Below are 23,578 nucleotides of genomic sequence, written 5' to 3'. Positions count from 1 at the left end.
TCACTCTATAGTCCCTGTCTGGCCTGGAACTCACAGTGGTCCTCCTACCTCTGCCTCCCACGTGTCACCACACCTGACTGTAACCTCTATAAGCTACGTTGCAATCCACCTGCGAGCATTCCATGGTGTTTTCACGAACATATCCGCACTGTTAGTGGCATGCCTTCATATAAGAATCTTGGTAATGGGGCCGGAGAGATGGCTGAGCGGTTAAGGTGTTTGCCTGAAAAGCCAAAGGATCCTGGTTCCATTCTCCAGGACCCACGTAAGACAGATGCACAAGGGGGCGCATGCGTCTGGGAGTTCGTTTGCAGTGGCTGGAGGTCTAGGTGCACCTATTCTCTCTCCCTCTCTCAAATAAATAAATAAATAAATAATATATTAAGAAAGAAGAATCTTGGCAATGGACTAGAGAGATGGCTCAGTAGGTAAAAACACTTACTGCATAAGCATGATGGTTCTTCGTGGCCCGAGTTCAAATCCCCAGGGTCCACATGAAGACAGATGCAGTAGTGAGTGTCTGTAACCCCAGCCCTCCTCCAGCAAGCTGGGAAGCAGAAACAGGATGGTCTGCAGAAGCTCCTGTGCCAGCCAGCCTGGCGTACACAGTGGCAAACAGTGAGACACACGAGGTGGAAGGCAGGAACCGACACCCAAGGTGGCCCGCTGAACTCTACCCGAGTACCATAGCGTGCATGTGCCTGCATTCACACGCACACACATGAGCACACGTTCACACAAGGATTAAAAGAGAGCCGGTGGGGGGGGGGGTAGAGAGATGGCTTAGCAGTTAAGGCATTTGCTTGCAAAGCCAAAGGATCCCGGTTCGATTCTCCAGGACCCACTGCAGGCATCTCAAGTTCGTTTGCAGTGGCTGATGTTCCCTGGTGCACCCATTCTCTCTCTCTCTCTCTCTCAAATAAACAAACAAACAAAGAAAAGAGAGCTGGGTGTGGTGGTACACACCTTTAATCCCAGCACTCAGGAGACCGAGGTAAGAGGATCACTGTGAGTTCAAGGCCACCCTGGGACTATAGAGTGAATTCCAAGTCAACCTGGGCCTGAGTGAGACCCTACCTCATTAAAAAAAAAAAAAAAAATCAGAGAGAAAACATCTCGGCCAGGAGATGTTCTACTCCTAAAGCCCCACTGCCCCTCCTCCAGCCCACTCTCTTCTATGACAGTAAGTCCCCACAGCCTGAAGGGAAACCATTCCCTGCTCTGCTGACCAGCCAACTCAGCAACATCCACTCTAAAACAACAATGCGTTGCCCATGCTTTTGTGATGTAAACACTATCACCAGCCGCCCTGGTAGAATTGCTACAAGGTCAGGTACCCCCTCCGTAGCCTTTGGTCCCTCACCTTGAGCCGTATGCTGGCAAGAATTGTGCATGAGTCCTTCCTGAGCTAATGGGGGATAGCAAGCAGGATCACTGAGAGGTACCTGGGTCACAGGGAACCCCTCGGGGGGAAGGGATTGGAACTCGGCGGCAGTCACTGGCCATGATTTCACCCTCGCTCTGTCCCTGTTCTCTCAGGTCAACCTGGCCTATGCCTATGAGACCAAGGACGCGCTGTGCCTCGTCCTGACCATCATGAACGGCGGCGACCTGAAGTTTCACATCTACAACATGGGGAACCCCGGCTTCGAGGAGGAGCGAGCCTTGTTTTATGCAGCTGAGATCCTCTGTGGCCTGGAGGACCTGCACCGTGAGAACACGGTCTACAGGTGGGTGGCACTCCCAGAATCTGAATGAGTGGGCACACCCCTATACCCACTTCAGTGGTAGAACCCAGGCCTGGCCAGCAACCAGTGAGGATACGGGAATCAGATGGACCCCCTGACCCAAGTGAAATGGGCCGCTCTTCACAGATGGTGTCCTCTGGCCTCCAAGGCTTAGGGAAGTGAAATGGTGTTCCTTAGAATGCTCTTCCATTTTGTGAAGGACAAGCTATGACCACTGTCCCCACCACCTACCACCTGGGGAAGCTCAGTGGAGCCTAGAGGTCGTCTGGAATCAGCCCCAGGCGGGGTTGGGGACAGTCACTATCCAAGGGCAGGTCTGTTAGTTACTTTGCTCAGTGCTGGGACAATAATTCCTGATAACAAGTCGGGTGTGGTGGTGCATACCTTCAATCCCAGCACTCGGGAGGCTGAGTAGGAGATTCTCTGAGAGCTCCAAGCAAGTCTGAGGCTACAGAGTGAGTTCCAAGGCAGCCTGGGCTACAATGAAACCCTACCTCGAAACAAAAAGTAACTGATAAAAGCAGCTTAAGGGAGGAAAGATTCGTCTTGATTCAGGTTGAGGGTTCAGCCCATCACCGCAGGAAAGGCTGGTCTCATTGCATTTGAGTCAGGAAGCAGAGAGAGTTGAGCTCTGGTACTTAGCACTCAGCTGCTGTCTCCTTTTTATACTGTCTGTGGACCCCCTAGCCCGTAGACTGGTGACACCCATAGTTTTTAGATTAGCTAACTTAATCTAGAAACCCCTTCAGAAGTTTGTTTCCATGGTGATTGTAAATCCCATCCAGTTGGCAAGATGGTCACATGTCTTGCCCCACTCCATCCTGAGCCTGTCCTGGCCTTCGCCCTTCTCCCCTCTGGTCTCAGCGCCTCCATAGCCTGGGCACTATCTGGCTGCAAACCCAGATGCTTCTTGCAGTGAGCAGAGCCTCACGCCGTCCTCGTTAACCTGCACGCAGGCTTTTGAAAGCCTGATGACCTCCCCCCCACGCCCACTGCATTGGAAGTAGACATCAGGCCTGTTCCATCATGTTCAGGGCCAGAGACTGGGGATTTTAGACCCGGTGGAATCTAGTTGCGGGGGCAATTTGACTTCCACCGTCACCTTGAGAGGTGAGGGAATGTCAGGGAGTCCACACCTCCGATACTGCCAGCAGCGCGTGGGACCCCATCAGTCCTCTCTGACCCCCTGGCCACCCACGCACCCTGCCGTGATTTCACGTGGATCTCTGCGTGAGATGATGTTAAGAGCCCGAGAGGGTTTGGGGGAACAGGGAGGAATGTTCTTCATGGCACGTCCTCCCCGCTTGCAGCTCCCCGCCTGTGTGTCTGTTTTCTTTTCATCCAAGTGAAAAGAGAGTCGGAACATTTCCCCTGAGGGTTTGCAAAAAAAAAAAAAAAAAAAAAAGGATTTTCCACTTGATTGCCTTTCACTTGAAAGAAAAGAAAAGAACGCTCTGGAAAGCTCCCTTTCCTCTAGGGAGGTGGAGGTCCAGGATGCCCCTTCCCACCCTGACCACCTGCCCTGGCCTTTCTGTGAATTTGGTTCTGCCCAGTGGCCCCAGCAAGCTGTCGGTCCAATCCCATGGCTGCTGGCGGATGGAGATGAGGGCTTTGCCCTTATTTGGCATTGTTAGCACATCCAGACAAGCCCCTGTAAATAACACCAGCAACAAAACCAGATTGCCATGAGCCCCGGCACACAAACACCCATCTCACTCTGTGAGGCTGCCCGGGACGTGGGTACAGGAGCCGCTCCCTGCGCGGACAGCTGCCGTCACTTACGTAAACAAAGCCCGTCGGTTGGGAACGGGAGCCTGGGTCCAGATGCGAGTATTGTCCGCCCCGGGGTGCAAGCGAGCGTGCACAGCCTGCCCTGTGCCGTCCCTGCACCCCGAGAAGAGCTTTCCCTGCAAAAGCCAGGGCTCTCGGGCTGCTGCTCCCCACGCTGAGAAGGCCGACGTTCCCTTTGATGAGCGAGGCCCTGCTGTGGAAGGGACGCCATCGGGCGCAGGGTGAGGTGACCACGCTTGCCTGTGCCTCTACCCGGGGCTGTGATGCAGCAGGATGTGGGCGATGTGCCAGCCCCCTGTCTGCTTCACGGGGGTCTCTCCCCCTGGCCCACCCTCTCCTGCAGTTCTTTCTCTGCTTATGCAGCTGGTGCCCTGGGCTCTGTGACTTTTTTTTCTGTTGTCCCCAAGACTTGCTCTGCCTTCAGGGCATTCTCAGACTCCAGGTCTTCCCAGCCCTTGTTGCAGGGACGAGGGGGGGCGGGGAGTTGCGGAGGGGGAGGCTCACCCTAGTCAGTCTCCTCAGCCCCGGAGACCTCATTGTGAGAAGAAGCACCAAAACGAGCCTCTCCTCACCTCCTGGTCACCCTTCAGGGCGGACAAGGAACCCGTGTCAAATCAACATTTGTGTCAAATCACTGGAAGGAGAAATATGGACTCAAGACAGTCTTGGGCTGGAGAGATGGCTTAGCGGTTAAGCGCTTGCCTGTGAAGCCTAAGGATCCCGGTTCAAGGCTTGATTCCCCAGGACCCATGTTAGCCAGATGCACAAGGGGGCACACACATCTGGAGTTCGTTTGCAGTGGCTGGAGGCCCTGGCACGCCCATTATCTCTCTCTCTCTCTCTCTCTCTCTCTCTCTCTCTCTCTCTCCCCCCCCCTCTTTCTCTCTCTGTCTGTTACTCTTTTATTTATTTATTTATTTGAGAGTGACAGACACAGAGAGAAAGACAGATAGAGGGAGAGAGAGGGAATGGGCGTGCCAGGGCTTCCAGCCTCTGCAAACGAACTCCAGACACGTGTGCCCCCTTGTGCATCTGGCTAACGTGGGACCTGGGGAACCGAGCCTCGAACCGGGGTCCTTAGGCTTCACAGGCAAGCGCTTAACCACTAAGCCATCTCTCCAGACCTGTCTGTTACTCTTAAATAAAATAAATAAATAATAATAAAAAAAAAAAGGATGGTCTTGACCCTGAGAGGACAGACCGCCTGAGCCAGAGCGGGGAAGCAGACCCCTGTGGCATTCTGGCCTGGCTGATGCTCTGTATTCTTGCTGCCCCCACATGGCCACACTCAAGTGTCTGTTGTCTTCTCATTGCAGAGATCTGAAACCTGAAAACATCCTTCTAGATGATTACGGTGAGTCAGGGGCAGGAAGGCTCACAGAGGCACGGTGGGGGAGGTGAGCCTCCCAAGCCATCCACAGCCAGGGCCTCCAGAGACTCAGGAGGGTGGGAGAGGCTTCCTGGGACCTCCAGAGGGGAGACCCACTGGGGCAGAGAGCCACCCCTGCTCCTTCATCGTGGGCCTCTGGAGGTGGTGAGTGTGGACGAAGCTTCTACCTAGTAAAGAGGCTATGGAGCTTGGCTGACGTCAGGGCCACAGGCAGGGCAGAGCGCTGACCAAGAGACCTGGCATTGCTTGGACTCTGGGTGATGCTAAAGGTCCAGGCCACTTCCCTGTCCCTTGTCCTGTTTGTGACGTCAAAACCCTGTGGCTGTGCTGGCTGCTAGAGAGAGGGCTGTGTGGCCAGGAGGCTACAAGATGGCTTGAGGGGAACTTGGTCTGGTGTCTCCCGGTAGCTGTGAATACATCGGCCATCCACAATGATTATTGTTATTTGCCCTTTGGTGTGAGCCCAAGGAGAGGGAGTGTAGGGTAACAGCCCCTCCCACAGTTTAGTCCCTCACACTATACCTGACTAGATCTTCCCATCTCCACAGAGGCGAGGAGACGTCCTCACCCCCATCTCACTGATAGACCACGAGCCTGAGGCTCAGAAGAGCCCGCCTGGCCTGGGCCGTGGTAGTGCCAGGTGTCCTGAATGTCCTTGACCTCACCAGCCTTCAACAGAGGGAAAGGCGAGCATGGCAGGCAGTCCTTGGGGACCTAGAACGAAGTCTGTGTGAAGGATCAGGGGGTTCAGAGCCTGCCACCACCTTCTCTGATGGGTCCAGATCTCAGTGTGGTCCTCAGGCCCCACAGCTGGGACTTAATGCTGTGTCACCAAGCTTGCTTCTAAGTTGTGCCTCAGAGCTAGGGGCATCCATGCCACGCTGGCATGGCAGGGTCTCTGTACTAAGCCTTGAAGAGGGCATGCATCCCCCCGCCCCCACCAGCGTAACATGTAGCCATGACCCTGCCCAGTGGGTGTGATGCGGGCAGAGCTGGAACCGTCGGGTGTTGCCGCCTGGGCCTCAGGGGCCAGCTTGGACTCTGAGCTCAGATTCCAGGCCAGGCATTTGCCCTTCTCGTTTCTCCAAAGGGAAAAAACAAACCACCTCCAAAGACCAATAAGGCAGGCAGGGAGTGGCTTCCCAAATTGCTTTACAATTTTTTTCCCCTTAAGTAAATTGTTGCAAAATGTCAAGAGAACCTCATATTTTTCCCGTGAAGCAATCCCAGAATCGGCTAGGACATTTTAAACTCTGTGACCTCAGCCTTCAAGGAAGCCTGTTGGGGCATTCAATGTGGCAGGTCGGCCAGCGGCCAGCCCTATCCAGGCACTCTTCCGCGCCCTGATTAACGTACCACCCTGAAAATGTGCGGTGTTCCCCGTATTGTGTCGCGCTTGCATTCCCCCGGGGGGTCATGTGGCCACTCTCAGAGGGCAGGTCGGGGCCACCTCTCCAGTGTACAGATGGCAGTGCTGCAAGCTCACGTCCCTTGTCAGTCTGCGGCCCAGGGTGTCCACGTGACCTATCTCAGAAGCCTGCTGACCCTGCTGTCACCAACAGGCCACATCAGGATCTCAGACCTGGGTCTGGCGGTAAAAATCCCTGAGGGAGACCTGATCCGCGGCCGGGTGGGCACCGTCGGCTACATGGGTGAGTAGGACTCTGTCCGTTTTGCCCATTGAGCCTTCCCAAGGCCATCTTGTCTTCTCTCCCCTCTCCCCCAGCCAGTCTGCTCCACTGCTCAGAGTGGAGCGTTGGTCCCCACAGGCTTTCTGGGAGGTCTTAGTAGGTGGAATGGTGCCCTGGCCTGTGGACCCAGGCCTACCTAGGTCTCAAAGTCAAGCCACTTGGATTGGTGGCCAGAGCCAGGCACTAATATTGTAGGGCGGGGGGGGGGGGTGCTATTGCTGGAGTAGGAGCCACCTTGGTGAGGTGCCTTGCAGACAGCCCTCTGGGGAGACTTCTGAGGGTAGGAAGGTCATTAGGAAGGGCTCTAAGGGCTAGAGAAATGGCTGAGTGGTTAAGGTTAAGGCCTGCAGAACCTAAGGACCCATGTTCAATTCCCCAGAGCCCATGTAAGCCAGATGCGATGGTGGCATCTGGAGTTCATTTGCAGTGGCTAGAGGCCCTGGTGTGCCCATTCTCTCTGTCTCTCTCATAAATAAATAAATAAATAAATAAAAATATTTTTTAAAAAAGAAAGGTTTGGGCTGGAGAAATGGCTCAGCATTTAAAACACTTGCCTGCAAAGCCAACGGACCCAGGTTTGATTCCCCAGGACCCACGTAAGCCAGTTGCACAAAGGGCCGCATGCATCTGGAGTTATTTTCAGTGACTGGAGACCCTGGCGCACCCATTGTCTCCCTCTCTCTTTCTCATAAATAAATAAATAAATACAATTTAAAAAAAAAAAATGGGGGTCTCCAAAAAGAGAGGACTGTGCTGTGTCAACAAGCTTGAGTCTAAGAACAGACCCGCCCCGCCTCCCCTCAGGCAGCTCCAAGACCAACACCCCGGGGGTTGCTAGGAAAGGACCCACACTAAACCCAGGTCCTTAGAATTCCCTTCCAGCTGGGAACACCACCCAGGCTCCCACCTGGATGTGTGCCCGTATGCCCCTATTCACAAAGCTCTGGGCCACATTTCCTGCTGACCTCTGCCCAGGCCTGTGCCCGCAGAAGACCATGTGGGACTTAGTGCTTTTTGTCAGTCCTTTTCAGACTACCCGCCCACCACCTGGCCACCTGTGGGGCGTGAATCTGTGTGAGAGTGTGTATATGCCCATGTGAATGCTGATAGAGAGCTACCCAGACAGGATGGTCAGAGGGTGGTTGGGGGGAGGGTGATCACAGGTGGATAGACAGACGCATACATCAGCTTGCCCGCACGTTTGTGTCACTTTCAGTTGCACGGCCTCTGTAATGTGTACACGGCACGTGTACCTGATGCCCGTGGCTGGTCTGATGACATAGCAGTGACAAAGGCAGTTTTAGCTGGAGAGACAGAAAGGGGGACCAAGGGCATTTCCACCCACCTCAATCAGAGCCCGAAGCCCCAGTCGGAGCCCCCCATTCACAGGGCAACTGGTAGGGAGCAGTCAGAGGTTGGAGGGAGGGTTGCCCTTCCCTGAAACCCCCGTCTTCCGTGAGTGACACCATCACCCCTGGGTGTGGCTAGGGTGAGGAGCACAGCCGACCCTCCTCACCCCGACCCTCTGTCTCAGCCCCGGAGGTCCTGAACAACCAGCGATACGGCCTGAGCCCCGACTACTGGGGCCTGGGCTGCCTCATCTACGAGATGATCGAGGGCCAGTCACCGTTCCGCGGCCGCAAGGAGAAGGTGAAGCGGGAAGAGGTGGACCGCCGCGTGCTGGAGACCGACGAGGTGTACTCCCCGAAGTTCTCCGAGGAGGCCAAGTCCATCTGCAACATGGTGAGCTGCTGGTGAGCCCGATATTGTCCACAGGCTGCTGCTCAGAGCGCCATCTAAGGCGAAGGGACCAGTAGCGGGGCACGCCAGGCAGTGGGTGGCGCCGCCCTGCACAGCGGAGTGGCTGTTACTCCTTGCTGTGCACGGGGTAGTCGGAAAGGCCTTGAAAGAAGCCTTGGGGTGGCAGGGCGCACCCCAAGGGGCGGGGCTGAGGCGAGTGCCTGTGCAGCATGAGGCTTTGTGAAAAAGTCGGTGCAGGACAGGAAGGACCACCTGGACTGGTACGTCTGATACACTGGTACATCTGGCACAGTGGGCTCTTGGGACAAGCCCTGCCCATGACCTGGACCCTTCTATTTCTTTAGCTCAAGACTCCAGGCATCAGTTTGAGGGCTGCAGAGGGTGGCGGTGTCCTCACAATCTTGAGCATCTAACAGTTCTCCATCCACTCAGAGGGTGTGTGACACCGCTTGTGGATGGTGAGAGTTGACCTGTCCATGGGCAGGACATGAGAGGAGGCTTCGACAGGAGAGGCGGGTCGGACTGCATCTGGGTACCGGGCAGCCAGAGAGCAAGGAGGGAGTGGTAGGGGGGCGTCAAGTCTGCCCTGGACCACTTTCCTCCCTCAGCCCAGTGGGCCCCACTCCAGGACTGGCCTCAGGCCCTTCCTTTGCCTTGATGGGGAGCTGCTGCTTCATGGTCCTGCCTGGCTCTCGGGATCCCAGGTCCTGCCGCAGGCAGCTGCTCTCCAGCGCTGGCCACATGGAAGCAGGAGGACCCCGAGCCCCGCTCGCTGTGCACCTGTAAGCGCTCAGGCTTGCTCCTCCGGGAGTCCCGCTCCACCTGGAGTACCAGACGGGCAGCCGAGGCCGGGAGGGCCTCTCCTCTCCTCTCCTTTCCCACCTCTGAGGCCAGGGCAGCCTTGGGCAGACTCAGCATGCGTGTGTCCACACGCTCAGACTGGAGCTGAGGGAGGAGCAGACCCGGGAGCTCGAAGGAAAACGGTTAAGTGTCTGTACTTTATAAAGTGGCTCAGGATTCCTGGGCATAGCACCCCACCCCAGGGGACCCCACCCCTGCTTCTGCCCGGCCACTTCTTAACCAACTTCACTCACTAGTCGTAGAGTTCTGGGAGGAAGGTCTGGGGGCTGGATCTGCTACCTGACTACATTCAAATAAAAAAGAGGAAGTAGCCGGGCCTGGTGGCACTGCAGACCCGTAATCCCAGCACTTAGGAGGATCGCCGTGAGTTCGAGGCCACCCGGAGACTACATTGTTAATTCCAGGTCAGGCTGGAACAGAGTGAGATGCTACCTTGAAAAAAAAAAAAAGAGGAAGTATAGATCTGTTATTGACGTGTGTACAAGACATGGGATAACATGTAACATGTAAACACACAGTCGACCCCTACAGCCTGTTGGCCAGCCCCAGAGAGATCCAAATAGCCACCACACGAGGGCGGGGGCACGGACGGTACTTGGTTATTCCCCCGTTGAGCAGTGGCACAGGGATATAGAAGGGACATCAGTCAGACAGCCGTGGTCAGGGTGTCACTGAACATCCCAGATCAGAGTCAGGAATTTCATGAAGCGGTCTCAGGAGAGCTCAACAGAGACATCAGATGTGTTGCGGCTAGCAGGGAGAGAGGATCCCGATTTCCACCCCCAGGCTCCCACACTTTCATTTCGGTCTCATTCATGGTGCTGGGATCTCCTGCTTTAACCTGGGACACCGCTGTCCCTCTGCTGCCCCCTCGTGGCCAGTGGAAGAAAGGTTGGCAAGGTCCATTGCTCTTGTGAACTTGGCCTGTAGGTCAAGTGCAATTCATTGACAGTGTCCAATCATCGCCCCCCCCCCCCATCTTTGTCCCGTGGAAGAGCCTCCAGAAGCCCTAGCCTTCTCTTGAGGTCTTTGGATTCTGGGCCTCCTCATCCTCCACAATCTCTGGGGACCAGTACCAGGTTTGCCTTGACCCCCACCCCCCAACAAGTCCTGACTCCAGCTACTGCGCTTGTGAACCATGGAGACCACTCCTCTTAAAGCAAGGAAGCTGGCCTCGGGCCTCAGCCTTGTCTCCCGAGGTCCAAAAGTGTGTGCGTCTCACTGTCCTGTCCCCAAGTCTAGTCCCAAGACTCAGCACTCACATACAGTGCCCATACTGCAAACATCCCTCCCTCTCTCTCTCTCTCTCTCTCTCTCTCTCTCTCTCTCACACACACACACACACACACACACACACACATGCACAGACACACACAAAGCTGGTTTACTGGCATCTCCAGAAGACAGTAAAAGTCATGGGCTTGGCTGCTATTCCTGCCCGGCAGAACCCGAGCCCTGCTCCTCAGCCCACCTTTGCCTTTGTTTCTGTCGTTGGCACCATGGTCTGCCAGCCCTGGAGGCTCTAGGGCTGTAGCAGCACAGACAGCCAGACAGCCGCTGTACAGACAGATGCACCTCTTTGACAGAGCCCGGATCCTTGCATCTAGCAAAAAGGGAATTGTGGGCGCTGACCTGAGCCACCAGTCCAGTAGTCCCCCCAAAGGGTGACATCCTTAGTGACTGAAGGACTAGTCCTCGCAAGGACGTGGTCCTGTCCTCACTCTGCTGCACCTTTGGCTCTTCTGTTCGGGGAGACATCCCCCTCCACACAGCGAGTTCCGGAAGGCCATGCCGTAGAAGCCAGTGGGAGGGCTCAAGGACTCAGGTGGAGCTGGCAGAGGCCACAGTGTACCTCTGCACTTTGACCAGTGGGCAGAAGGCAGGGCCCAAAGGCATGGCCTCATGGAGCTCTTTTGTCACACACAGCTGCTCACCAAAGACGTGAAGCAGAGGCTGGGCTGCCAGGAGGAGGGAGCCGCCGAGGTCAAGAGACACCCCTTCTTCAGGAACATGAACTTCAAGCGCCTGGAGGCCGGCATGTTGGACCCTCCCTTCATTCCAGATGTGAGTAAGCACCAAGCTCTGCTCACTGCTGTCCTCCTTAGCAGCCTGGCACCTACTGCCCCTTGCTTCCCTCTGACCACTTCATACCAGTGCTGCAAGTGAACTTCATGCCAGGAAGTGCAGGTGGGAGCCCCACGCTGGCTGTCCAGTGACAGGTATTCACCTAGGTCCACGGGAACTCATGCAGCCAGGAATGGCGTCCTCTTCACAGAGGAATGCTCCCCGAGAATAGAAAGAGTCAGGCCCGACTTCACCTAAGAGGAAGTCTTAGCAGATGGTGGAGGGAGTGTCTACCACGGCGTTGGCTCTCAAGTCATGGTGCCGGTTTGAAGTCACTTAGGGAGAAGTTTTGGGCTGGGGCTGGAGCTCAATTGGCCCTGGGTTCAATCCCAAGCCCCAAACCAGGTGCTGCAGCGCATGCCTGTAATCCCAGCATTCCAGGCACGCAGGCAGAAGGATCAGAAGGTCAAGGTCAATTCTGAGTGAATTTGAGGCTAGCCTGGGATACATGGGGCCCTGTCCAGGACCAGGCTTGAACATCAGGAATTTTCTTAAAATTTATATTATGAGAGACAGAGAGAGAATGGGCACACCAAGAACTTCAGCAAACGAACTCCAGATGCATGCATCATGTTGTGCATCTGGCTTACGTGGGTCCTGAGGAATTGAACCTGGGTCCTTTGGCTTTGCAGGCAAGCGCCTTAACCGCTAAGCCATCCCTCCAGCTCAGCACCAGGAATTTTCGAACCTCTTCAGACGATTCTGACTTGCTGCTGGAGTTGAGAGCTACTGTGTTGTAGCAAAAGTCACCAGCCAGGAGTTGGGTTGTTATTTTTAACATCGAGGGCAATGGAGTGACCACTGTTCAGCATCCGTAGAAACCACAAGAGGGAGATGGCAGTTGTGTTTCTGGGTCAGTAACCTGCCCTGAAGATGAGTTGGGCATCCAGGCTGGGGATTGACAAAGGTTAGAAGCCATCCATTTGGCCTCTGGGGTACCTGTTGCTATGGTGATGGGATGAGCTCACTCGTGACACAGGACATATCTGTCAACGTCTCTTCATGTTCTGGGCCCTGTGCCAGCCCCACGGGCTGCATGGGGAAGGTTACCCTGGGCTGTCTTCCTCATGGTCTCCGTCTAAAGAAGTGAGGTGTTAGCAAACACCCTTTATACGAGTGGAGCTAGGACATGCAGCAAAGTGCAGAAGTCCCGGAAAGGAGGCTGGAGGCTTTTGAACGGAGTTGGGAGGAGAAACTTCAGGCCATGGCTGCGCTGCATGGGAAAAGTGGCACTTCCGGTCACTGGGACACCCAGGCTTGCCTGGGACTGCCATGGCTTTAGCACTGAAATGTCCAGTGTCCTGACAGACAGGTGTGACCCGGCCCGTCAGGCTGCAGATCCCCTCATTGTGCTCCGTAGAAGCCAGATCGCCTATCGGGTGAGCCCCTTGCCTCCCAGTTCTGCAGTAGCCTGTGGCCCAGGTGGCCCATGTCCCCTGTTTGGGCAGCAAGGCCTCTCCGCACACCAGCTGGAAGGGCGGTGGATGGAAATTGCAGGGTCTGTCGTCCTGAGCCCCCGAGGCTGGCCTTGTCCTCTCTCTGCCTCCGGTCAGGCCCTCATGGCTCCTTCCCCACCACCTTAGGGCCGGGGTCCTAACCCACGGGTGCTGTTACTGGCTTAATTGACTTCACTTCACTTGACTCTCTTAAAAACCAAAATAAATGGGTTCCAAAAAGAAACTTCTCCGAGGAGCTAATAGCCACGAGATGGTAGGTTTTGGCATGTTAGGTCAGTTTCTGTGCCAGTACAGATTTTCTAAATACCCTTTTAAAAACCGTTCATCTGCATACCTCCCAGGGCCAGCTCCATGGGCTTGGCATGCAGTCATCCTGGCCCCACTTGGCTCAGTGCCCCCACTGTTGCTATCTTGAAATTCTAAATATTTCTTGAGCATAGAGCACTTCATTTTCACTTTTCACTGGGCCCCTTCAACTGCCTTGATGAGCACCCCAAGTGTGTGCCTTGGAGATGGAAAGGGCAAATCACAGGTGCACGGCGGAGTCTCCAACCCCCCCCACCCCCGCTCCACCGCCCACATACCCTTCAGCTCAGAGGTTTGCTCTGCTCGGAGCCATATGGCCTTAAGCCTCCTACTTACGCCTTGAGCAGGAGGCCTCTGCAGACAGGAAGGAAGGTTCCAGAAAGTGCTAAGGCCTGAAACCAGGGCTAGAACCTCCTGGGGAGGGAGGTTACAGCCCACACCCAGACTACACGCCAACTCATGACCTTTGAGTTACCTAGTGTTTGCGCTGGGCCCTGGGCCAGGCCAGAGGAGCCTGTGTGGACAAGGCCTCTGCTTTCCAGAACGCATCCGGCACCTAGCCTGGGATTCCCCCTTAAGACTCCAGGTTCCCAGAGCCTTTGCAGCCTGTCCTGTTGGAGGCCAAGGTCCAGCCAGTTTGGCCTCAGTGGGCCTCTATGGGTCAGGTTCCCAGCTCTTCCTGGATTGGGGGGAGGAGGGTGGGCTGGGCTGCCAGGGTCACAGTCGCCCACACTCAGAGCAGCAGCAACGCGCAGCGGCCCCATGCCCAGGGGCTTCCCTTATCCCCATGGACAGAAAGGTAAGCGAGACTGAGGGTACAGGTGACTTTCGTACGATTCCTAAGTTCCACAGCAGGGACTGTGTGATGCAGGGTCTGTGAAGACACCACTCATGAGCCGGGCGTGGTGGCGCACGCCTTTAATCCCAGCACTTGGGAGGCAGAAGTAGGTGGATCGCTGTGAGTTCGAGGCCACCCTGAGACTCCATAGTGAATTCCAGGTCAGCCTGGGCCAGAAGTGAGACCCTACTTCAAAAAACAAACAAACAAACAAAGACAACACTCATAGCCAGGCGTGGTGGTGCACGCCTTTAGTCCCAGCACTCAGGAGGCTGAGGTAGGAGGATCACCATGAGTTTGAAGCCAGCCTGAGAATGCATGGTGAATTCCAGGTCAGCCTGGACTAGAGGAAACCCTACCTCCAAAAACAAACAAACAAACAAAAAAACCCACCACTCATTGCTCTTTATGGGGAGAGGCCAGGACATATTCCTGCTGGGGCCACATCAGGCACCTCAGGCCACCTTCCGTCAATGCCTGATGCTGTGAGGCTGAGCCCTGTTCATATCCTTACTCTGGCCTGGTCCCTGGCATCCATTCTCTCTATGAGGAAGAGACCACAGGCCCCAAACCACAGCCCTATATCCAACAGAGAAGGCACTGGGAGAAATGCCACCTTCCCAATGCTGTGGGGTGCCCTCTTTCCCGCTTGGCACCAGCTGGAGAGAGATCACAGGGCGACCTGCGGTACGTGTGAGGAAGCACTGGCAGAAAGGAGCTCTGGGCCGGGCAGCTGCACACCCCCAGCTCTCCCTCCACTCCCTCCGAGATCTAGTGGAGCTGACAGAGAGAAGCTGAGGTCTAGGGGCCCGCAGGGTGAAGGAGTCTTAGGAACAGGCCTCCATCATACCCCAAGGACCAGCTCAGGGCCATGGCCCTGCGTGACGGAGCCCTGTGTCTTGCCAGCCCCGAGCCGTGTACTGCAAGGACGTGCTGGACATCGAGCAGTTCTCCACCGTGAAAGGCGTCAACCTCGACCACACCGACGACGACTTCTACTCCAAGTTCTCCACGGGCTCTGTGCCCATCCCATGGCAAAATGAGGTGGGCAGGGTGGGCCACCAGCTTTGCTCCCAGAGGGGATTAGTGCTTAGCCCAGCTGAGGGTATGAGAGGGGCCAGAGTGGCTGCTGGGTGGGGCAGTGGGGGGTGGTTGCTGGAGCTTGGGATGGGGTCATAAGCCAACGAAGTGGCCAAGAGGGGATAGATAGATGGTCACGGGCACAAGGGCGGGAAGGGGCGGCTGAGGAGGTGCAAGCACTGAGTTGGGGAAGTAAGCTCACCGGAACAGCAGCGTGGGCAGGAGGGGAAATAGGCAATGGGAGGCGGTTTGGGGAAGTGGGGAAGTTCGCCTCCCACGGTTCTGTTCTCAGTGGGGTCTGCACATGGCTAGGTAGGGGAGGTGTCTGCCCAGCAAGTCACAAGTGAGCCCTGTGGGGAGGATGGCCCAAGGCACGGAGGATGCTGCTCAGTGGGGGAGGCTGGTCCCCTGGAGACCCTTTCCACCCCATACAGCCATGTCTCTGCCTGGCTTCCCCAGATGATAGAAACAGAGTGCTTTAAGGAGTTGAATGTGTTTGGACCCAACGGTACCCTGTCTCCAGACCTGAACAGAAGTCAGCCTCCGGAACCACCAAAGAAAGGGCTACTGCAGAGACTCTTCCGGCGTCAGGTGAGAGCCCTGGCCTGGCCAGCCCCGGCCTCAGCTCCTGTGACTGCAGAGTGGCAAGACCAGAGCTGCTGAGCGCCTCCCGCCTGTGGGGTCCGGCAGCTTGGAAGGGCCAGTCAGTGTATCCAAAGCCCCAACACCCTTTCAACTGATGTGACACCCCAGCAGAAGGATCAGGCCCCTCCGGAGCCCACCCACCCGCAGGGGAGAGTGTTGAGCAGGCACCGCTGGCCTCTGTCCATTGGACGCAGTGGCACCTCTTTCCCCCAGTCGTGATGGCCAGAACGGTCCCTGGACATTACCACATGTCCTTTGCGGGACAAAACCACCCCTGGCTGGGAACGGGTGTCTCATAATTCAGTGGGTACGCCCCAAGCTGCCAGCCTTTGGGAAAAGACCTGCGTCCCTCAAAGCCTGTTTCTGCTGGTGTGGACCAGATGGGAGACTAGCTCTGAGTAGGGCCTGGAAGAGTGTGAGAATCCTGTAGCCCCAACCCACTGACACCCACAAAAATACTCCTCTTAGCCTGGCCCTTCAAGACACTGGTGTTCCAGGATTCCCATCCTAGAACCTGGAAGACTCCCCTACCAGCCTCCCCTACCTCAGAGGGGAGGATGAAGATGAGGATTCAGGTGTAGCTCTGGTCCCCTGTTTATCTTACCTCCCTCCCTAGAACAGCGAGGATGAGGCTGGTTGTTCACAGGGCTGTGCTGTGGATAAGCTTTAACAGGGCTTCGCCTGTTCAACGTCCACTGCACCCCAACCTTCCTCCAACAACTCACTCCACCAGCGTGTCTTGGACACCTCCTGTGTACTGGGAGAGAAGAATCACTTCCCTTCGCACCTCCTTGTGAAGTGTGAGCCCCCGTGTGCGCTCCCATTGCCCCGTTTCACAGACTAGGGAAGTAAGGCTCAGAGTGGCCGAAGAAGTTCACAGTCACACATCTGCTGAGGACAGATCAGGGAACAAGCCTCGTGGAAAGGACAGACTGAGGGCCCCGAGTTTGTGGTTTTTAATCTAAAAGTTTCGTATAAGTCTCTCATCCTATCCTGTAACATACTGGTGTAGTAGCATCGCTTTTGAATGTTTCCTTGGGTGAAATTATAGTTCCAGAAAGAAATTACCTTTCCCCTTGCCTGTGTGTCTTAGTCTCCAGGAACTCCCTAAGTCTTAGAAAGAGAGCTTGCTGTGGAGTCTCATGGACCTCAGTTCAAATCCAGCCCTGCAACTTCCTGGTTGGGTAGCCAGACATTCATCAAGCCTCTGAGACTGTTTGGTCACCTGAAGTTAGAAGTACTCACTGCCTAGAATTGTGCAGACTGAGGTAGCAAGTGGTCTCCCAAACATGGTGCCCAGCCATAGCACACCCCCAAAGCCAACATGTGCCTTCTGCTTCCTTATACCCTGAAGGGCCCAGCCCCCACAGAGATGCTAAAGCAGTACCAGTTGTTTTTGAGCCAGACATGGCCTAGAAGTCTTACACACCTGGGCTCTTTTCACTCCCTCAACAACCTTGTAAAGAAACTACTGGCTCAGCGGGTAAGTCACTTGCCTGCAAAACCTAATGACCCCGGTTCAATTCCCAGGACCCAAGTAAAGCCAGATGCACAAAGTGGTGCATGCATCTGGAGTTTGTTTGCAGTGGCTAGAGACCCTAGTGTGCCCATTCTCTTTCTCTCTCTGTCTTTCTCTACTTGGAAATAAATAAGAAACTCCCCTTGTCCCTCCTTATGGGCCAGGAAACCAAAAGATTAAATGCGCCGCGTGAGGTTACTCAGCTGGGGTGTGGTAGATGCCGGATTCTAAGCTAAGCAGTGCAATGCCTGGCCTGCAGGCTTAACTGTACAGATGTTCTGGAGGGGACCCCTTTCTACCCGGACTGAGGGCTTTCCTAATTCCACGGCTTTTCTCGGCCACAGATGAAATCCTCTGCCCAAGGAGTGGCTTGTGGAAGAATGCAGAAGTCACAAAGCAAGAGGGGAGGGTGAGAGCTGCCTGGGTCCCCACGGCTGTATGAACTCCGGGGTTTGAGTTCACCAAGGACTGACTGACTCTCTTTCTTCTACCCTCCCCCAGCATCAGAACAATTCCAAGACCAGTTATAACCACCACATAAATTCAAACCACATCAGTTCAAACTCCACCGGAAGCAGCTAGCTTCAGCTCTGCACCTTGAAGTCCGCAGTGGACCCTCTACTTGGAAGCAGAATCTGTGGCCAGCAGGGCTTCCTCGCTGGCTGGGTGGCCAGGGGAAGTTCCCCCCAGGAGACAGGGAAGGCTACCATTCACCCCGCCCCCTCGTTAATGAGCCTCGAGGTTTCTCAAAGAAATTTCCACTCAGGTCTGTTTTCCAAGGCGGCCCCGAGCTGGGGTGGACTGGATTTGCCCTTGTTGAACATTGCAATAGAAACCCAATGGGGTACGACATCTTGCACGGATTTTAATAGCGACCTAACTAGAACTGAATTTTTGTCTTTTATTATTTTTAAAGGAAAGTTTTGTAAATTTCTCTATTGTCTCAGTTTACATTTTGTATATTTGTATTTAAATGAAAGTCAGACTTTGAGGGTGTATATTTTCTGTGCAGCCACTGTTAAGCCATGTGTTTTAAGACATTTTAGATGGGGGGGGGATTTACAAAACAAAGTAATAATAATGTGATTCCAGACTTCCAGAACCTCAAATGAGAAAACGTTTTTATTAAATGTAGAAAATGTTTCACCTTTCACCTTCAAAGGCCTGGTTACATCTACCTGGATCCCATCTCTCCAACCTTTTCCTCAACATTGTTACCACCCTCCTGTTGGCTTGTAACAATTTGATTACATGCCAAAGAAGCACTTGGGCACCCTTTCCCCCCAAACACCTCTGTGGACTGTAAAATCACAACGGGCCTGTCCTGGTGTGAAGTGGCCAGCATGCCAGGGAGGGGGAGGACTTTGCCCAGCAGGCTCAGGCGGACCCTGGCTGCCAAGGCCCGTGTTTCTGTTGTGTTTGGAGATTTCCGTTAGACGGTCTTTTAGAAGCAGCGTGCTGATGATAAGAACCTGTCTCGGAATCCCAAACGGTCCCAAGTACAGAGCCTCAGGAAGGGAGTCTGCAGAGAGAAGGGAGGCCCGCCCAGGGTGTGGCCGGTTCTACCAGGTCTTAACACATACAAGGGGGTCCCAGAGATTTGCTGCTCCACGTGGGGGAACCCAGCCAACAATGAAATGCAAAACCGCTCATTGTCACCTCTCCAGGAGAGCTGGCCTGGGGCTGGTTCTAATCATGCTTCTCAGAGTGGGAGTAACCAACCCCTGGAGGACTTGGTGGCTTTGCTTGGCTAGCTAGCCCTGGGGAGCAGCTAGCCCCCCACCAGGATGGGGTGAGCAGCTGGCCTCACTGCTGCCGATGCTGGCTGAAGTCCTGACTGGTCTCAGCTACCAGCAGCTACCAGGGTTTCTCACACAATGGGCAGAGTGCTACCGGAATCAGCTCCTCCTGTTGAAATGTAAGTTCCTGGGTCCTCAGAGTGAGGCCCAGGAATATGCATTCCTCCACACACCCCCCTTTTTTTGAAACAAGGTCTCATTATATAGCCCAGAGTGGCCTCAAACTCAAAAGCCCCAGCCTCCTGAGTGCTGGGTCTCCAGGTGGGCACTGCTAGGGAAGCCACATCATTCTGAGGCCCCCGTAGTATGAGAGCCACCGCCTTAGGCCACCCGTGCGGCTGTGAGTGTGACCAGCCCAAATTCATTTCTCTGGGAAACCCAGCAGCTTTGGGGCCTGAGCCTGCAGAGAGGAAAATCCCCAACACGCCAGCCTCATGCCTGCTTCCACGGTCTTCTCCAAACTTTTCCCAGATCCAGGGCTCACTGGGGCCTGGCTTTTGGAACTGGGCATTCTGAGGTCCTCTTACAACGGGAGGAGGAAACAGCCAGGTAGGGTTACCTTCCAAGCCAGCCGTGCTCCGTCAGCACTTTTCTTGGACTGAATGCTAAATGAACACACACAGCCGTACCCAGGCTCCGTGGGACACAGGACTCTCGGTGTTGCCTGATCCACAAACTACTGTTGATGCTCCTTCCTTGACAAGAAAGGCCCATCACCCTCCTGGGATGGTCACCAGCCCAAGCCGTTTCTGCCCGACCCTGCCCCTTAGCAGAGGTTTGTTCCTCTTGCCTCATGCACAGCCTCTCAACCCCTTGACAGATGGGTGGCTGTTGGGAAAGCAGTTGCTCCTTAGACCTCGGAGTCAAAGCATTTGTCCATTTGCAGCAGAAAATCCCCAGGGAGCAGCAACACAGGGCACACAGTGTGCCCTCTCACGAGGGTGTCGCTGCTCCTCACACTCAGCCCTGTGCACTTGACTCTTTGGGAACTGTCTTCCTTCACCTTCGCCACCTCTTCCCCGGGGGCCCGTGGGAGGTAGGGGCAGTCACGTGGCCTACTCAGTCTTTCAGTTCCTTTGGACCCACTCATGGCCTCATAAGTAGAGAACCGTGCCTGGAAACCAGCCCCTTCTCCCCTCCAAGTTCTCCCACCTTGGTTTCTATAGCTGCCGTTTTTAAAAAATGTTTTTTTAAACTACAAACAACCAACCCCAGCTGCCCATTCACCTGTCCAAGAGAAGGCATACTGGACAGCGGGCGGATGGAACTGTCGTACATTTGAGCTCTTGGCAGAAGAGCCCTCTCTGCTCCTCCAAGTGAGACGTTTTTCTCACCAGATGTTCGCTGACTTGGTGCCTTTGGGTTAGAATAGCTCCTCTGATTCTGTTGGTCAGGAAGCTGGCTGCTGTCCACAGTGGACAGGGCTCTCTCTGCCATGATCACTCTGGCTTCTGATATCACCCAGAATATTAAGAAGGCCTGATACACACCGTGATGGACGACGGCATCCGCCCTCCGTTTATTCTTGAACCTGAACCACGGGCCTCCGGGGCTCCTCGACCCCGCCCAGCCCATTTGCAACAACCACGAGGCTCACCTGTCTCCTGAAAGGCATCGCTGTCTTGGAGAGCCTGCCACAGAGACACGGGCGAATGCTTTCAATGACACCCCAACAGGCAAGTGCCCCCCTCGCAGGATCGGTGGTGAGTTCTGGGAACACGTGTACAGACACCCCTTTGCATTGGAGGTGAGCGAGATAGGGTTGCCTGCTGTGGAGCCCAGGCGGGACCCTGAGCGCGCTGGGGTCACACAGCCCACTGTTGAGATCCATCCTTTTCTTCCAATCCTGTCCTTTCTCGAAAGGCTCGGGTCATTCTACCAACCTTTTCACTGAGCCACTGACCTCAACACAGAGTAGGCGCCGCAGCCTCCGGGAGCCTGGCATCCGAGGCCTTGCCAAAGGGCCTGGTGGCTGCTTGGACAACCAGAGGTTTGCGGAGAGGAGAAGAACATGCTGGTTCATGTGATGCTGGACTCTTCGCTTGGGCTGCTGCGTGCTTACTCCCGGCGGCTCCTGTTTTCATAACTTGACACCCTGAGGTAGGACCTTTTTAGTAGATATCCTTCTGTGTTTGGAAACCACATCACCCGTTCTTCCTGGTCACTGAAGGCCATAACTGGAAAGCCTCAGTCCTAGAGCACTTGCTGCACCCAAGCATCCGGCTGTCAAAGCTAAGAGGTGTGCAAACCAGGTCCTGTGTAGGCATGGGGGTGTCTCATGTGGTCTAAACTAAAAGGCTTGGCCCAGACCAGCGATTTAAACCATGTGAAAAACCAGCTCACCCTAGGAGGGAAAGACACCCCAGAGATTCTAGATACCTTTCCTTAGTCCATCAAGAAGTCGGTTTTGTGATAGATCAATACCAATGCTCTCCATTAAAAGAGCTTGTGGCTACTGGCATTGTGAAAGTAATAATAATAATAATAATTCTAGTACCCAAAACGGTCCTATTTTCTTGCAGGGAGAGTTTAGCACTGGTGAATGAATAGGGTTCCGTGTCATTTCTGAAGAGAACAGCTTCTGTTCTGCTGCTCTGAGTTCATGTTCCATTTACCATGTCACAGTGCTGCTGTGTCTAGATAGAACCACTGTTGTTGTTTTTTAAAGAGAAATAAATTCCTTAGTGAAAATAACATTGCATTTCTTTCCTTCTACTGAGGTATTGGCCTCTTTCGTGTGTGTGTGTGTGTGTGTGTGTGTGTACGCACACGTGCTGTCTGGAGCATGTCCATACTGGCTTCTGTGGCCTGAGTTATCCTCCAGACAGTGGTCCCATCCCACCCAGATCTAGCCCACACCCTGAACTTCCCACACACGGCCCAGCTCCGTCATCTGAACTCTTACCAGCCCAGCAGAAGGGTGCAAAAGTTCCATCCACCAGGAGTGGCATGGCAAGGGCCACCATGCCCAATGTGGCATCTGTACCCGCCACCAATGAGTGTCCTCCAGAAGCAGAGGCTCTGCAGGGAAGGGAGGGCCGCCCCGCCTTCACATGGGGCTGTCAGGCAGGAGGGTGGCCCACGGACATTGCCCAACACTGAGACCAACCCGCTGAAGGACATCGTCCCCTTGGCTTTTTCTGGGTCTCTTAATCTAGAGTGAGGAGAATGGCGACGTGTGCAGGAATTGGGAAGAGTTCAGAATGGGCACTGGAGGTTTGAGGCTTCTGGCTCCCAACCCAGAGACTGGGGGAGGTCTATAGCATGTCTCCCATGTAAGACAGAAATCATTACTTTCTCTCTCCTGACTCTTGGAAGCAGGCATCTTTCCAATAAGATGGAAACTGCTTACACAGGATTCTTGATGGAAGTGGCTGGAGAGGAAGAGGTGCTCGTGGGTGATGGGGAGGAGTCGGGGGATTGTCTATAACTGAGGAAGGGTCTGTCCCAGAATGGGGAGGAACTACAGAGCAGCAGAGCCAAGAGCAGCTGGTCCACAGACTGCCTTTGAGAAAGAGGCTGTGGTGGTTTGAGTCTCCCGTAAACTTGGGTGTTCTGAATGCTAGGTTCCCAGCTGATGGCAATTTGGGAATTAGAGCCCCTTGGAGGCAGGTGTATTATTGGGGGCCGGCTTATGCGTGTTATAGCCAGTTTCCCTTTGCCAGTGTTTGGCACACTCTCCTGTTGCTATTGTCCATCTGATGTTGGCCAGGGGGTGATGTCCACCCTCAGCTCATGCCATTGTTTCCCCCTGCCATCATGGAGCTTACCCTTGAGCCTGTAAGCCAGAATAAACCCCCTTTTCCCACATAGGTGATTTCTGCCAGCAATGTGAACCTGACTGCAGCAGAGGCCAAGGTCTAGATTTGAACCAGGACCTATGCTCCCAGCACCATCTCTTTTAGAGTTGTATTAATTTGTACTTTGCTTTGGTAGCTCTGGCAAACAAATATATCCATTCAGCTGGAGCCTGCCTAAAGCCTGGATATCCAGACTCCATTCACTAGTACCATGGAGTGGAGGTCCAGGACATGCTAGACCAGAGACCAGACTTCATCCAGACTGCTGCCTGCTTGATCCGCAAAATGGAAATACTTAGAGAACTGCTCCAAGAGGTGTGAGCTGACTGGGTTGGGAATGACATTGGGCACCTAATAGAAAATAGCTGGTAATGGTATTCTTGCCCACCACCCATGTCACATTTGTTCTAGATGCTTCTAAGGAACACCTGAAGCTAGAGGAGGAGAAAGGGCAGAGACTCGGGGATCATACTAGAGCTGTCAGGGCTAGACCCACTAGATCATACTTAGTCCCTAAGGGAAGCCCCAGTGATCTCTCTGGGCCTGCCACTTGGGCCACGGATACCTGGAGAAGCCTGCTGGGCAGGAGAGGGACCTGCAGGAGACCAGGGTGAGGGCATTCCCCACCCTGCATCTTCTCAGCACCAGGGCCAAGCCTGAGACACACTCTCAGCCCTCCGACAACTGGCAGCCTGTTTATTCCATTGATGTTCCGCTGAATCCCGTGGCAGATGTTCTTTCAAGTTAGCAGAAACGGTGCTGGGAAGA

The 23,578-nt window shown here is 54.6% G+C and overlaps 1 protein-coding gene across 1 annotated transcript in view; it reads left to right on the top strand.

Annotated features, from left to right (window-relative positions):
• The window catches only part of Grk5 (G protein-coupled receptor kinase 5), a 230,300-nt gene extending 211,938 nt beyond the window's left edge, over positions 1-18,362 (top strand). The window contains exons 9-16 of the mRNA XM_004659294.2: positions 1,540-1,730; positions 4,856-4,893; positions 6,492-6,581; positions 8,155-8,363; positions 11,169-11,306; positions 14,874-15,011; positions 15,507-15,638; positions 17,713-18,362. Of these exons, the coding sequence (XP_004659351.1) occupies positions 1,540-1,730; positions 4,856-4,893; positions 6,492-6,581; positions 8,155-8,363; positions 11,169-11,306; positions 14,874-15,011; positions 15,507-15,638; positions 17,713-17,793 (1,017 nt within the window). The 3' untranslated portion in view covers positions 17,794-18,362. The remainder of the gene's footprint in view (positions 1-1,539; positions 1,731-4,855; positions 4,894-6,491; positions 6,582-8,154; positions 8,364-11,168; positions 11,307-14,873; positions 15,012-15,506; positions 15,639-17,712) is intronic.
• The last annotated feature ends 5,216 nt before the right edge of the window (positions 18,363-23,578 follow it).

The sequence above is a fragment of the Jaculus jaculus genome, chromosome 1 (assembly GCF_020740685.1).
Source record: "Jaculus jaculus isolate mJacJac1 chromosome 1, mJacJac1.mat.Y.cur, whole genome shotgun sequence".
NCBI classification, from domain to species: Eukaryota; Metazoa; Chordata; class Mammalia; order Rodentia; family Dipodidae; genus Jaculus; species Jaculus jaculus.
The sequence above is the reverse complement of the archived record's forward strand: the minus strand, read 5'-3'. Positions and strand labels throughout refer to the sequence as shown.